This window comes from Sturnus vulgaris, chromosome 4 (genome assembly GCF_052056855.1).
Source record: "Sturnus vulgaris isolate bStuVul1 chromosome 4, bStuVul1.hap1, whole genome shotgun sequence".
Classification (NCBI taxonomy): Eukaryota; Metazoa; Chordata; class Aves; order Passeriformes; family Sturnidae; genus Sturnus; species Sturnus vulgaris.
Window position 1 is genome coordinate 23,292,208 of NC_142246.1, and position 15,739 is coordinate 23,307,946.

General features: G+C 38.0%; 1 protein-coding gene across 1 annotated transcript in view; it reads left to right on the top strand.

Moving 5' to 3' along the window:
* LIMCH1 (LIM and calponin homology domains 1) overlaps positions 1–15,739 on the top strand; it is a 173,113-nt gene that overhangs the window by 64,821 nt on the left and 92,553 nt on the right. Inside the window, exon 3 of the mRNA XM_088163311.1 lies at positions 10,899–10,968. Within this exon, the coding sequence (XP_088019437.1) occupies positions 10,899–10,968 (70 nt within the window). The remainder of the gene's footprint in view (positions 1–10,898; positions 10,969–15,739) is intronic.

Below are 15,739 nucleotides of genomic sequence, written 5' to 3' on the forward strand. Positions count from 1 at the left end.
GATTTCCTTTTGAGTTTTAATATGGTGCACAGTGGTATTTCACTGCAGTATCATTTCAGTGACAAAGCTATTGCTATGGTGAGGGTTGAAATGTGGCTTAAAAAAACCAGGCTTTACGAAGTGCTTCTCTCACTCCACCCTAGCTCCTTAGCCGAGTTATGTAAAAAAAAATTAAATTATGTTTGTTTTTTGGTTTCCTTTTATTTAACGCCATTAACCACAGATTGGCAAACAGTGTTCCACACCTGCCTGTGGACGTCTCTGCTACAATGAGGCGTTTTGAACCAACTCCAAGTCTGAGTGCTGTCAGGAGTTAGCCATCTGAATACCATCAATATACAGCTGCTTTAATAGTTTCTGTAAAGGTTAGGCATCCTCTATATTTTGCCTAAAGATGTGTTTCAATGACGTGTTTTGTAATTTTTGGATGACAGGCACAAGTTAGCTTTTGCATGTTTCTCTCTATATTTCTAATGCCTAGCTTTTAGGAAGAGTCTTCCAAAACTGTGTTATAGGTTGCCAAAGCTGGTGAGAAAGCTGGTGCTTCTAAGAGCAATTTGGAAATGTGCCCTAATGCCCTTAGTCCTTTGAAAATCAGGTTGTCAGGTATTTAGGAGAATCTGCTGATCTGAATTGCATGTATGGACCAATTTCTTCCCCTGGATATACAGAATTGTCACTGAAGTTGATAAAACCTGTCTTTGCACACCAGAATGATGAAGCTTGTGCAGAACTGAATCCATACTTAAAAAGGAGATCTCCTGGGATGTGTAGCTGGACACTTGCAGCTATTGGTAAAGTTTTGTACTATTCCAGGTACTGGAACTTGAAAGCTGTTTTCAGCAGTAGAGTTGAGCTAATATCCTGTAACTCAGCTCTAGGTAGCTCACCATAGATCCGAAACCTACTTGTGTAAATGCTGTTATATGTCTCACTGGTGTCATTAATCAGACAGCTTGAACTTTAGCTTTTAAAGGTGAAAAAATAGAAAGGAAATGATGTGATCTATTTTGATTGTAGTTGCGTGTCTTTGCTGAGGAGTGGCTTTGGGAGGAGGGAAGTAGTTGTTATTGTTGATCAGAAATTGTGTAACTCAGAAGGAGCATACCCTCTGTATTTAAGGTCTGCCTTGCACAAAATCTCTCTCTTCTGTGTGCTGAAGGGAAGTGCTGTGTGCTGAATCACTTCACAGTGTTCTTTAAATGTTAAGGTTGAATTGTGTTGCATGAAAAGCAAGGGCTGTGTATTTCAAGATTAGATTGTAATCTTATCTGCAAGTAAGCAGAGGTAGTCTGATTTAAATGCTGTAAATCTTTAAGATGGAAGACTTAACTAACTAATGTTTTGCTAATGAGACTACTAAATATGTATTTCTTAGAAGGTTGTGAGCTCCAGTAATAACCAGGTCAATGTGGTTATACTATATAACTGTTCTGTGATATTGGGCAAATTGCTTGTCCTCATTTTCCACTTGTGGATCAGTACAAATCAGCCTGAAGGAACCTGTCTCCTCAGCCTCAAATCTTAAAAGCCATGAAATTTGTATTGCATCCTGCTCTTGGTTAGCAAGCTGTAGCTAGTGGGTAAAACTCTATCAGGCTACAGAGCATTAATAAGAAAGCCATCAAATCAGCCTTTAAGCTTTTAAGTTTGTTGATGACAAACTATAGCACCAGCAGTAGAAATGTAGTCCTTACTGGTTCCAAGTCCACTGTAAAGCAGGGAACTCAATAGACATTTTTGGGTCTAACACTGAGAACTTCTAGAATATCTTCAAAAAGTACTCTGGCAAGTGAAACACTGAGAGTTAGTTTTTTTATCTATTGCTCATTGAAGAAGCACTGTAAAGCTGCCACGAGCAATATTGTCTTCCTAGACAGGTTTTTTGTGACTTATCGGAAATTTACCAGGGTACCTAATGAAAAAATGTGGTGGTATGCAAACTTTCTCTTAACTCCTGTCCAGTCTCTTGTGCTCACATTGCAGCTGACCTCAACAAGTAGATGAAAACCTGATATAAGTCCCTGACAACTTCATAAGACAAGAAACAAAGTATAGCTGTCTTGGTTTCTGAAGATGGAAGAACTCACTGTTTCGGACAGGTTTTATCTGATTTGTTGAAGTTTTAGGGAAAAGCAAAGTTATCTCTGTTTTTATCCACAGGACAATACTCACTGCAAGTAGCATTAACTGGCAACTCATAGCCAGACACTTGTGTGGGTGATGTCCCTGTGAATCTGGAATAGCTGTGCTTAACTTCCATGTGACTGGTTCAGAGTTTTCCTCACCTGCTGCATTTTGTGAGGAAGACTGAAAGCGAGCTTGGGCTCTGAAGGATCCAAGCAGCTAGAGGACTGGAAACTGCTGTCAGGAGCGGGGATACAGTCAGCATGCCTTGAATGTCCCAAACATATCTCAAGTTAACTTCTGGCTTTGCAGGTGTTTTGAAGAAGGAAATGGGGAAGTTACCATGCCAGAGTCCATTCCCCAAAGAGACTGGTCTGTGCAAAAGAATGTAGGGGGAATCTCTGTCTCTGTCTATAGCAGGATTGTTTGACCCTTATACACAGTAATGCCAGACCCGCCTCCACTTGATCCCAATCTCAAAGTCCTAGACAGCCTACAGACACAAGCAGACATCACTACCCTGCTTATAAATGATTCATTCACATCGAGCAACAATCCACATATTTTAATAAATGAAAACCAATGCAACTGTTCTATGCCAAAACCTCAAGCGCTTGGGATGAATGTGTTGAGGAGCACCATCCTGACTAGAGGAGCAGTCTGGATGTCTATGCTTGCCACAGGAGCATACAAGCCTTGCACCTGCCCCTCTGGTAGTGTTTGTGTGGTGGCTGGCATTTTGATCTGGCCCCAGTACAAACTTTATAGCTTGATGCACTGAGGGGCTGAGGGGCATATTTTAACAATGCAGGATGCCATAAAGCAACAAGTCAACAGATGAGAGCAACACAAGCCCTTTCTTCTCTCTGGCTGTTTGAAAGCCCATTTGTGCAGTTGCCCAGACAGTGGTGACTCTAATTGTTCACCCAGCTGTGCTGAGAAGCCAGTGACTACGACTTCTGTTTGTCTGAAATGAGTTCATGTTTTTTTAGCATAGCTGTCTGACATCAGTGCAGATGGTGATTTCAGCAGGGATATAATAGCTATATAGGCAGAGGCAGTTCTTGCTCTGTTCATGCTTTGTGAATTAAATTCTCTTATGAAAAGACTAAAGAGTTTCTGCATGGGTGGGCAAATGTGCCTTCCTGGGGTCATGGTAGAAAGCTATATGATGCAGGAATACAGCACCAGTAACAGGAAGTACCTCTGGAATTCCCCGATTGCTGCTCCAGCACATGTTCAATTTTTTTTCCTCCCTTGTTGCATAGATTTAATGTTTAGGTTTGACCCAGATATCATAAGAAGCTAGAGGATTAATCAGAAATAAATTAGATCTGGTTGTTGCAATGTTTAGGTGTTCCTATTCTATGGATTCAGGCATCTGAATGAAGGTTGATTGCCAAAAAATGCATATCCTGTCTCTCTGTCTGTCCTGCTGGTTTGGGTGGTTCTGCTGCATTTTTTTTGAAACAGCAGGTATGGAAGTCAAGTTGTTACTGTTCTAACATCCTTGCAAATATATTTTCAATTTTTTTGCCCTTCTCCCTGCTGCCCATCCCCTCTTGTCGAGTTCTGCTACTCCCGGATTCCTTTCTTCATGTTGGGTGTTCAGTAGTTAAAGAGGTCTCTGTAAGGATGTGAGACTTGAAAAATATGAGTTAATTGCTTGCTTTGATATGATTATCCAAACAGGATCTATATCCAATGTATCTCTAAGAACTTCTGACATGAAATTGGGACCTTATTTTCTCTAAAGTTTTCTCTGGAATCAAGCAAGCCAATCAGCCTGAAAGTTTGTATTAGTAGTAATGAGATTCTAATGTCAGGAACAGGATCAGACCATAATGAAGAATAACAACAACAACTGAGATATGGATCCTGGGCAAAAGACCTTAAACAGTGAACTAAAACTGAATCCAGTTTGATACTAGAAGAAATTATTTGGCTTTGCAGTAGAGTGCAACAACGTCATGATTGTGTGTAATACCTTGAGTTCTGTATGTAGAATAATTTAGCTGCATGTCTGGTTTACATAAGTATTAAAATCAATTAATAGCAGTACATGCAGGCATAATAAATCTGATTTTTCTCAAGTATGAAAGATCTTACAAATATTTAAGTGCATATCTCGAGAAGTAATGGCATACACATATAAAAGTGAAAGAGGACTAACTGTATGTGTTAAAGATGGATGTCACTTTCCTGGGCACTCCTGAATACCAACTTACGGGCACTTTTCCAAGGCCGCCTTTGTTTTTTAGAGACAGTTATTTTATCTATTAATGCACATGGCGTTATGGAAGTTAGTAAAATGTTCACAAACTACACTTATTCTTTGAAACCGGGACTCTTTGATTCTGTAACTTTTTTCTTGTTTTTTGCAAGAGAGGATACAAAGATGTTTTATTGTTTTTAAGTAATCTTGGTAAAATTGCATACGTACAGTGAACTAAAGAAAAAGTTTTACACTTTTTCTCCTGTAGGACAATATATAGGAAAGGCAGTTCTCTTCTGCTGTGCATACTTGGAATACGTGCCCTTAAATGAGAATTTTTTTAGATTTTACTTTTAAATAAAAAAGATGAGAAATTAGTCATGCACATAGATTATTTTAATAGCGTTTAACAAAAATGTGAAGAGTGGCTACAAATCTGAGCGAACAGAAAGTGATTATAACCAAGAATTACTTAATGGAATTTATCATTTATCCTGTCATGAGAATGATTTTATTCCATAAGTAAGAAATCCCCTTAGCTTGTGTTCTTCATGTTGTTGGTGATGAATGAGCTGCATTTTCTCAAAGAGCAGTCTCTTCGGATGTGCATCCTGGTTCTAGTGCATCTGACCAAGCTTTGGGCTGGCATGAACGCAATTTTCAGCAAGGGCTGGCTATGTGCCAGATCAGTACGAATGTAATGCTGTGGAATAATAAAACTTTTGTGCTCTGACTCAGTGATACTGTGAGGTATGAAGAACAGCCTTTGCTGTCTATATAGGGTTACAATTGTTATTCTTGCAAGTTAATGTCACTTATGTCATCTGGTAGGGGAAAACAAATAGTCTTTGTAGATTATTGGATTTTTCAGATACATCATTATAATTGTCTGTTAGTGCTATGGGCCTCAGTTCAGCACTTGGCTGTGTAGTGAACAGTGGAGAAGTCAGTAGATGCCCAGCCCTTATGCTTAATTAATATTTTGCTTGACTTTCCTATTCTTGGAAACTAAGAAGGTATTTGAGTTTTATAGGAATATTTTAAGTTTTGAATGTTACCCATGCTTTGAGGTGAGAAGGAATTGATGTTCTCATGTGGTTTTCAGGCTCTGTGCTGTAAAGCCAAAACATTATCTGTATCATGAATTTGGCATGTCTCCAGGTTTGAGAGATGGGCCCCAAGGCTCATTAAGCATTAAGATTTAGGTTCATGTGAGGACATTTGAAACAGATTTATATCAATATAGAGTCCTTAATCTGTAAGTTTTATTATAGTTTCATAATGAAGAGCTATTTAATAATATGGTTTAGGTGAGGGGCCAAAAGTAACATGCTAACCCTAATGCTAAGCCCATGATGAGGGCAATAGCCAGAGAGTGGCATCCTTGAGTATAGACAGAATGACGTGTCTTTGTATTTATGCTTTTTAAAAAATGCACTTTAGCAGACTAAATAATTTCACTGATACTTGGTAATTGACAGGGCAGGAGACTGTGGAACAATGACCCACTTGAAAGGAGTGTTGCTCAAATGCAAGGCAAGGTAATCCTGTGAGAAGTTTTTCAAGAGTGTATGTTTAAGGAAGTATACTTAACAGTTTTAGAAAGCATATCCATGGCCATTGCTCCTCAGTGTAAAAACTGTGCATGAATTGTAAATTTATAGGTGCATGAGGTGCTCTTCTCATCATCAGTCATGATTGTAGGTTCTGTATAAATAAATAAATCTGTGTAAATAAATCTGTATAAATTTGTGAAGTTACTTACAATCTTCCCTGTTGCCTTTCTTGAGCTGTTTGCAAGGCCTCTATTTTGTTCATATTTTCAGTTTTTGGCAGAGCAAGACTCATGCAGTCCTGTGTTTGGAATATTGTTTTCTCAATACTACATATTTGCATAGGTCTTTATTCAGTTTTACGGATTAGACTGGTATAAGGCAAAGTCAGTTCTGTCCTGCTTGTTAAAAAAGCACCTTGTTCATCTGATTCTAAACAAATGATGTCAGGGGCATCATTAGCAATTACTCAAGAATGTTTTCCCAAAAATATTTTTGTGACCCCAGGAACATGTTTATATTTTGAAATTCCTTAGCCATGTCTTTTGCAACAAAATATTTTTACTTTTCATTGTTCACTGTTTCAAGGTGGTTTGTTCATCTTTAAGACTAGTAGTGGATTTTTCTGTCCTTTTCAAATATTTGGGGACATTTTGGAGCTGCCACTAGAGCATGAGTTAAAAATATGTGGATACTGAAGCTGCCTAGGCTAATAATTATCAAGCGCTGAAAGACTGCTTGTTTGAATGTAAGTCTGTAAAACTTAATTTGAAGAGAGAAATGTCTCTGTGAAGGTTTACTGTGGATGGAATTTACTGAATTCTCAAATATGAAATTCCCTTTTGCTTTCAGATCAGATCATTAGTCAGCTCTTCTTTTTAGGAATATGATCTGTTGCTTGACCAAAGAGTTCTGTTGGATATCTCTCCCTGCAGCCTGGATTGATCTGTGAACGCACATCACTTCAATCTTTCTTTGTTTCTGAAGTTTATTTTCTGGAAATGCTTCTCTCCATTTCCTCCTAGAATCGAGGTCTTTTTGGAGGCTGGGTTTTGGCAGCCATCCTCCGAATATTTTCTTAACTGACGCTTTCTTGCAAGAATTTCATGGGCAGTTTATTGGTGCTTTTCATTAGATCTTTTATCAACTGTTGCCTGAAACGCCTTCTCTTCCTCGCAGAAGTTTTTTCAAATTCTTAACTCATGATAAAAAACCCCAGGAAGGTCTAATAAGTTAGTCACACAGTGGCTAGCACTGATTTCAGCTTGTCTGTCCAGCTCTGGAGATACCTTATCTCCTGGAATGCCAAGCCTTGGGGACAGCATGAGTAGAGCAATTGATTCTTCCCATACCTATGAGAGCTGTTTTTTATCAGAGGAAGGAAGTGACCTAGCTTCTCCCTATGCATGGGACTAGAGCAGCTTTCCACCTCCATCATGCTCTTTTGTTTCCATAAGGTAAGACTGGTCTAAAGTTTTAGCTTGTATTCAGTGTCTTACTGTGCTTCATTTAATATGTAGCTACTGAAGAGTCCAAGCCAGCCCCTGGCACAGGGGAGAAGGGAGGATGAGTGTCTGGCTGTTCCACGGGAGATTTACATTGGATATTAGAAAAAAGTTTCTCACTGAAAGGGTTGTAAGGAATTGGAACAGTCTGCCCAGGAAAGTGATTGAGTTACCACCCCCAGCAGTGCTGGGTTAACAGTTGGACTTGGTGCTCTTTGAGGTCTTTTCCAACCTTGATTACTCTATGTTGGACTGAAAATTACAAGAGAACTTTGAGAAAAACAGATGATTTTTCTGACTCAGGACAGTTGCATAAATGCTAGGGGTGTGGGCAGAAATCCCCACAGAGAGCTTGAAGGGTCTGAGCAATAGGTCACGTGTGTATGTAGAGTCTCAGGTTTTGTGGATGGAGCCTGAAAATTCTTAGTTTGGGTTATTGTCTCTTGGGTGTTTGGTGGGATTCTTGGGATCACTGAAAATGAGCCAAGGATTGGGATTAGGGCTGGGGGAGAGAGCACAGGCTGGAGTTGCAGATGCAGCTGCAGTTGGGGCTGCCAGAGGAAGACGTGCTGCAGGTTTTCTCTCCTGAAAACTCTTTAGGCTAGGACATGGCTGGGGACAGGAGGCCCAGGGCAGCCAAGTCCTTTGTTTAGGATTGGTGGGGCAAGAAAATGTGGGACTGCAGTTGTCAGGGGCTTCTAGGAGAAAGTGTGGGTTAGTGTTTTTTCTCACCTGCAGAGTCTTTCCCTTGGGCCATGGCCGAGGATCTTGTGCCAGGTCCCCAGTGCAAAATGGTGATCGGTCTTGTTTGCCCAGTATTTCAACAGAAACCTACCAGAGCTGATAAAACTTTACATATTAAGACATGTGCTCTATGAAAGTTTAAATTGGCACAGAAAATTTCGTTTGTGTATACAGGTCTATGTCAGAAGTGGTATAGTTAGTGGATTTTTGAGAAGTGGTGATGGACAGTAACTGTGAGAGTGAAGGCAACCATTGAGACACTGCACAAACAGCATGACTTTTCAGCTGGCTTCGTAGCAGGGCAAGCTTAAACCACTCAGTGTGTTGGCATCTGGATTGTTGCTCTAGATGAGGCAATAACTCAGAAGCAGTTGGTCTGCTCTGGAAGAAACCTCCTTTTGACATATTCTGCAGCAAGCAAGTCCTAGGGGATTTGGTGCCAGACTGCTTAGAAATGTTTCCAACAGGCGACAAACTTTTTAATAATAATTTTAATTTCTTCCTCAGAGTTTTCCATCTTCCATTTCCTCTCTCTTCATCCTCCAAATGATGACCTAAAATGTTGTTTGTTCCCTGCTTCTTACCTTCCTTTCAATTTATCCTATTCCTGTATTTCACAGGAAATTCTGTACAAGCCATTTTGAAGATTTATTTAGAATGGGTTTTGGCATTAGAGGTTTCTAATAAAAACTCTTTATTTTGCCTTCTGTTATTGCCTATGACTTTTAATCTGCACCTGCAATATTTGTTATAGTGCTGACGCATTCACATTTGAGTAATAAAGAAAATGGGATGCTTTAGCTAATATATTCTTTTTTTCCTGAGACAGAATAGGCAGACTGAGGAGTGAAATCACAAGAGAGCTACAATATTTGGAAAGAAGTTCTCTGGCAAAAAAAAAAGATGTCTTAAATTGCCTGGTGTAGCAGCTAAATGGAAAATAGTAGTTTTACAAAGTTGCTGCTGTGTAAGGTTAAAAAGTACCATAGTATCTTTTGGAGGGAAAAGAAGTAATTTTCTTTTCCATCTCTGAAATAAAATACTGGTTCCAGAAGATAGGCATTTATTGCTGTTCTCTTCATCTAATGGAGAAAAGTGATTTTTTTGTAAATAGAAGTATATTAATTAATTTGTTTTTAGGATGTTAGATTCTACCTCAGTTTGTATGAGCTTGGGCTATGGAGTTTTTAACTTCAAGGATATTAAAAAAATATCCCCAACTCCCAAAAGTATTGTTCATATTGGTTTTGATGCTACTCCCAATACATGATGATGTTGGAGATGTGGGAACTTCAAGAGTGTAATAATATGTGTACAATTTAGGACAAGTAGAACAGAAGCTTTACTAACTATGATCATAGAAAACTGAGACTAGCATCTCCCACTCTGCTTCCCTGTCCTAAGTGTTTGCAGAAACCCAACCTATATACTGCTCAAGGGAGACACAAAAGGAAAGAGGTGAGGAAAAGTGATAATTTCAATGTTCACAAAGCCAGATGTTCACTCCAGGAGGGATGAACACCTTCATGAGCTTGCAAATTGCCACAGCCCTAATGAATAAAGCAACAAATAATGCGCCACTATGGAGAGATGGCTCCTGGTGGAGCTTTGAGCAGTGTCACACAGCCTGTTATCCTAACTCAGAAGTAGGGAACTGGAAATCATCACAGACTGTTAGGTTTTAGTTGAAAGGAATATTCTTTTCATCTTGATAAAATTCTCAGCCAGACCTCTCAAATATTAAATATGGATAATTTTGCCACCACAGTATGCTGACAGAGTAGTCTGGTCTTGGAGACCATGTCAGCTCAAATTGAGGTTCCTCTCTTCCATAGAGCTATTCTAATTTTCAGGGAGTTTTAAATTTAAGCAGACATCATTTTTTCTCTTCAAAGATCTTGAATTTTAAGTCCATATCTTCACCTGATGATTTTCTTCCCAGTGGATTGAACTGGTTGAATTTTTCTTTGGATAAAAGAAATTACGATTTTTTCTTGTGGGGAGAGTGGTGAAGACAGTGTTTGTTGCAACAGGATTTTACAATTAAAATTTCCCACTTTTAGAGGCTTGGTAATTTTTTTGAGTATTCTAACAATGAGCCATGTCAGCACATCTCATTGCATGCTCATGGGTGGTGAGGAACTTGGATTTGGGGGGTTGCTAATCTTTGGACACTGAACAGTATTCAACTTTGATATCACTGGCCTAATAGTATTTTCATGAGACAGAGGGCTTACAGATTCCCTTTTAATTTGTCTTCTCTGATTTGAGATTTATTGGACTCTCCATTCAACACAATATATGGAGAGATGGCATTTAATTTCAAGATGAAAAAAACAGACAGGCCACCCATAAAGTGTACGTCCTTTCTCACTTTTCTGCAATGCAGAAAGTGCCAGATCTGGACTCCTTCTGGGTTTCTGCTCTCAGGCCTTTCCAGGCATGGTCTGCCTGTACACAGGTAAGGCAGACCGATGTGACAAAATTCACCCAGAATCTCTCTGGGTCACTGATGTGGTCTAGATCAATTTAGAATTTAAAATAAATTCTGTTGAGTTACTGTGCTGTGGATATTCATCCCAGTCTTTCTTCTTTTCAGTGATGGAATTTGGGTATCCATGGATGTTTTCAGAAGGGAAAAAGGCGAGATTCTTTTTTTTCATTCAAACTGAAATCCTTATGTGCTGGGAGAAAATGCTTGATAATTTGGATTTTGTGACTTACCACTCATAAAATACTCCTTTTTCATAACAGGTTGCTGAATGCGATAAAGCCAGGATTGGTAAAAAAGATCAATAGACTGCCGACCCCCATTGCAGGTTTGGTAAGTATATCAAATGGAGTCAAATATTATTTTAGTGCTGCTTTTTGCACCTTGACATTGACTATGTGATTCAGATAGCAGCTACTTTCGTAATTTGAACTCCTCTGGCCGAGCAAACTCAGACAGTCCCTCTGAAATCAGAATGCTCTATGTAGTCACCTTAAGATCTTTCAGTCTTTTTTTTCCAGAAGTAGGCAGTATTCAAGTGGCAGGGTATATTTTTAGAGGAAGATGATCTTCTTGGTTATATATCACCTTTCAGTTGTGGCACTAGCTTTAGAAAACTGGTATGCATGCATTAGAAGCCACCACCACAGAAAGATAGTCTTTGGAAAGGAAGAAAACTATGCTTGTATATTTTGTCTCATTTTCCCTTTCCCCAAAATACCACAGTCTGGAGATAACATTCATTGTGGGACTATCTGGGGAACTGTTTCATGTTGACTTTAAGGGCAGAGCAAAATTTGGCCATCCTCTGTTGTAAGCAAGGAAGACCACAGAGGATGTGCTGACAGCTCATGGGCTATGGGGAGTGCTGGGTGCTCAGGGGGTCACCTCAAGTGATGGCACAGACCTGTGCTTGCTGCTGGGGCAGAAGGTGGGGGTGTGAGTGCTTGTTGAGTCTAACAGGACTAGCCACGTAGAAATATGGTTGTATTGATTTTACCTTCAGCTGTAATTGGGAATAAAAGGGTCCTTGAGCATGTGGAAGGTGGCCACCCTCAATTTAGACTCATCATATATATACATGGTTCCTTTATATTCTGGCACCGTTCACATTGTGGCTTATACAAGATTCAGAATATATTACTTGTTGATAGCTGAAGTTAACATTCCTTTGTATAAATGGCATTAAAAAGTTTCAGTGTGTCAGAAACCATATTACATTTGCTGTTAAATTAGTTCTATAATATTGTTACATTATAATGTAATGCAATGTTGTATAATGTTGTTACAGCCTTTGAGACTGGGTCTTTCAACCTGTAGATTGACAAGGATATTTCTGCATGAATACTGCCTGGTTTTAGAATCTTTTGGTCTCCATCACCCTTTCTTAAAGTTTTCTCGGGTGCCTTTCTTTTGCCTCTAAAACTCATCTAGGTTTATTCCTTTGCAGTCCTTTTTGAAAGGAATATTTGATATAAACGGCTGAAAAAAGTACCAGTAGTGCAGTTTTCTTTTCCTTGGCTCGCCTTCAGGAAAGACTCAATTTTTGTTATGACTGTTTTAAGAAGTTGATATTGAATTACATTGGTTTTTTTCCTTATTCATATGTAAAATCCCAATGGTAAGGTGGTTACAGTAGAAAGGACATAGAAAAAGGTCATTATGTGTGTGTACTTTTCTCATTCCTGGAGATAAAGCTCTCTTGCAAGATGTGGATCTTCAAAGCATTATGAAAAAAAGAAGTTTTCAGGCTACTAATGACACAGATCTTTTTTGTGTGTTGTAAGGTAACTTTATTACCTCGGTACCTGTGTCATCTGATTTTCTTTAGTAACTACTTTTCTAAATATTTTTCCTAATAAATAGTTGGGTTGTTTTAAAAGTTCACTGTTTCTGAGTTCTTGAACATTTGTGATTAGATTTCTCCCAACAAAACAATCAAAATTTCCGCTTGCTTTCCAAGATGTCTGGTTCCATACCTGCTGACTTTTGTTGCAATTTGTAGTTACAGTGATGAGTAAGTGGCTGCTTTAAAGATTGCATGTGAATTTAAATGATCAAGTGTTCTAACTAGTTTGTTATGCTTATTTATGGTGTATTATTTAAAAGTACAGCCATCAGGAGGGTGTTTGAGCACAGGGTGTATCCTTTTCTTTTCACTTACCTGTACCATGCCTATGTGTCTGAAAAAAAATAAGATAAAATATTGACACTTTGGTCCAGAAACAGTCATACCTCCTAGGTAGTTGACTCTAGATGAGAGACATTCCCTTATTAGTTCCCAATTTTTCTTTATTATCTTAGTTTTGGTTGGCTTGACATACTAAATAGTTACTTCTTTCCAGTTATTTCACCCCAGTAAGTGTGATTTCCTGAAGTACAAGTTTCTACTTCTGCGTAAGCTTCACTACCTTTTCTTCCTTGTGTGAGATAACTGCTTTTAAATCCTACATACTGCTTCTGCCTAAAAATTGTACCCTAATTATTGTAACAGAATTAATTTATTTCCTGTAGCTGATAGAATAAGTATTTATTTTGCTAAGAGAGACAATAGGTGTGTTTTCTTTCATACATAGTAGGAGCTAAAACTTATGAGTAATTGTGCAGTATTCAAAGGGCCTTTTGTTTCATCTTTAACCTCTAGAGACACATAGAGTTATATATTATATAGCTCTGCAAAGTGTCTACTTGAGTCTAATTCTCCAGATGATAGTCTATTTTTCTCCGTTGTTACAGTAAGGAAAAATTAGGAAGTGTCCTTTTTATTGAAGGAAAAATAACAGTGAACTTGAAGCCTGTATCAGACACATGCTGAGATGTTCACTTGGAAGTATTATCAGGTGTAAAAATTTTGCCTATATTTCATGTTTGAGTGACCTATCACAACACTTCTGTAAGTATTATGCATAACTTGTTCAGTGTTGACAGACTGGATTCTTCAAACTTTTCCTGGCATTTAAAACTTGATGAATCTGCAGTTACTCTGAAATTCTCACTGTGACTTGCTCATGTACTTTAAGAGGGAATAATTTATTTGTATATCTTGCATACCAGAACATCAGTCGGTTAAGTAAAATTTATTGGTTATAGTGCTGTGGTGTTAAAGTAAAAACTCAAGAATCTGAACACCACCATACTTAGCACAGGCCATATAAATACATAAAGATGATCTTTGTCTAGCTGCAAGTCAGGATGTAGATTGCATGCAGCATTACATATAGAATTACATATGTTCAGCTTGGCAGGCGTGTTTGTAATTTGCTTTGATCTCCAGAAGCGCTGACTGCTTCTGTTATCAAAGCAGAAATGATACATTGCTTTAATGAAAGAAAATGTAGGACCACTGCTTTGGTATTCAGACTTACAGTATTAAATCTGATGAAATGTTTTCTCATTCTTGTTCAGTATTCATTAATCCTGAAAGCTAATGCTCCCACCAAAAATCAAATTCACAAAACATTCAAAGAAGATATTAGGCCTAGGTAGGAGTAACAGGCTTTACTAAAAGCCTTGTTGCCAGAAGAAATTTTCTCATGTGAGAAACTGATACTGAGCATCTTTGTTTTAAAACTGTCAGGTTTCTAGCACCATCATTTCATGTGTTTAATTGTAGAAGGCTGGAGAAGTGTTTTGACTGAGTTGTTAATTAAAAAACCATCTGGAACTGCAGAAGACTTGCAAAGATATATTAGAGTACAATGAATATAATTAAGCGACTTTTACAAAACCAGCAATTTTTTCAGTGAGTTGGTGTTGGTTTCTTTCATTTTGTACTACATTCATAGTGAATACAACTAATTTTTAAGGTTTTTACTAATTGCAGTTTTGTACCTCTATACCTTATTATCTATTCTATACGAATTACCAGCATCGCCATAGATAAGCTTTGCTCTATAATACTAATCACTGTATGTTGACTTTCTTTTTTCCTTAAAAAGATTTCAGCTTTTGCTTCCTGTCCCTGAATAATGTCACTCTGTGAGAAAAGAAAAGGTTTCTGCCTTATCTTTTGTTTGACAGGATTTAGGGGAGTTTATAGCATTACTTCAGTTCCTTGAACAATCCCCACAGGAGCTCAGACACTTACTTCAGAGGCTGTGTGAACGATTCTCACATATAATAGGAGGAAATAGTCAAGACAAAGATGGAGAGATGAACTTTAGCTTGGATCTTGGCTCATGTTCCAGCACTACTGAATAAAAATCTGCCTGCAGTGGCATCCAGTTTTTAGTTTGCTTATGGTCCTTAACTTTATGACATATGTATGATATAGCACTGGAAAAACTAGAGCTGCAGAAGTCACCTGGTTGCATGGTTAGTGCACCAAGATGAACAGAGCTGTATTGTGCTGCTTAAGAAATCTTGTTCCTTTGAAAGCAAGGTTGGGTTTTTTCCCTCATTATTTTCCCAGGAAGTTTCTTTCAGCAAAGTGTTCTCTGAGAGCTTGCTATTACTCTTATTAAGAACAGCTATCTGTCTGCTGGTGCTGGTAGTTTGTTCTTATGCTGTAATATTGCACAAATTTTAAGTTTGGGGTTTTTCTATCTTACATGTTATTTTAAAGAAATGTCATCATTATGTAAGCTTTCAGGAGTTTGCACTACTAATTAAATTCAGTAAATGAGGTCTTGTTTCTTCATTCAGATATGAACCTCAAAATAAAATTACAAGACCCAAATAAAGTATAGTGTGTTTCACACAGTAAAAATAATTAGCAAAGATAGAGAAATACACAAAACTAACAGATGTGCATAATTTTTATCACTCTTTTCATTCATACCTCCTTGTTACTATTTTTTTTATTTAAAAATTTATCTTCCTGATTTTTTTCTTCTAAATTTATCACCTTCCATTTAATTCTAGTACTTTCTGGAAAAAGCCTGCTTCTATTGTAATATATAGATTGATAATATATGATAATTTCTGTTTACTTGTTTTGTACTACAATTCTCTGTTGAACATATTCATTTCCCAGCACAATTGTATTAATAAAAAAGTCTTGCTGTGCATGTGGTGGTACTTCTGAAGTAAACAGAAGCAAAATTTCCTGGTTATCTAAAAACAGTAAGTTCTTGGCACTCACATTCCATTTTTGTGAATGTTG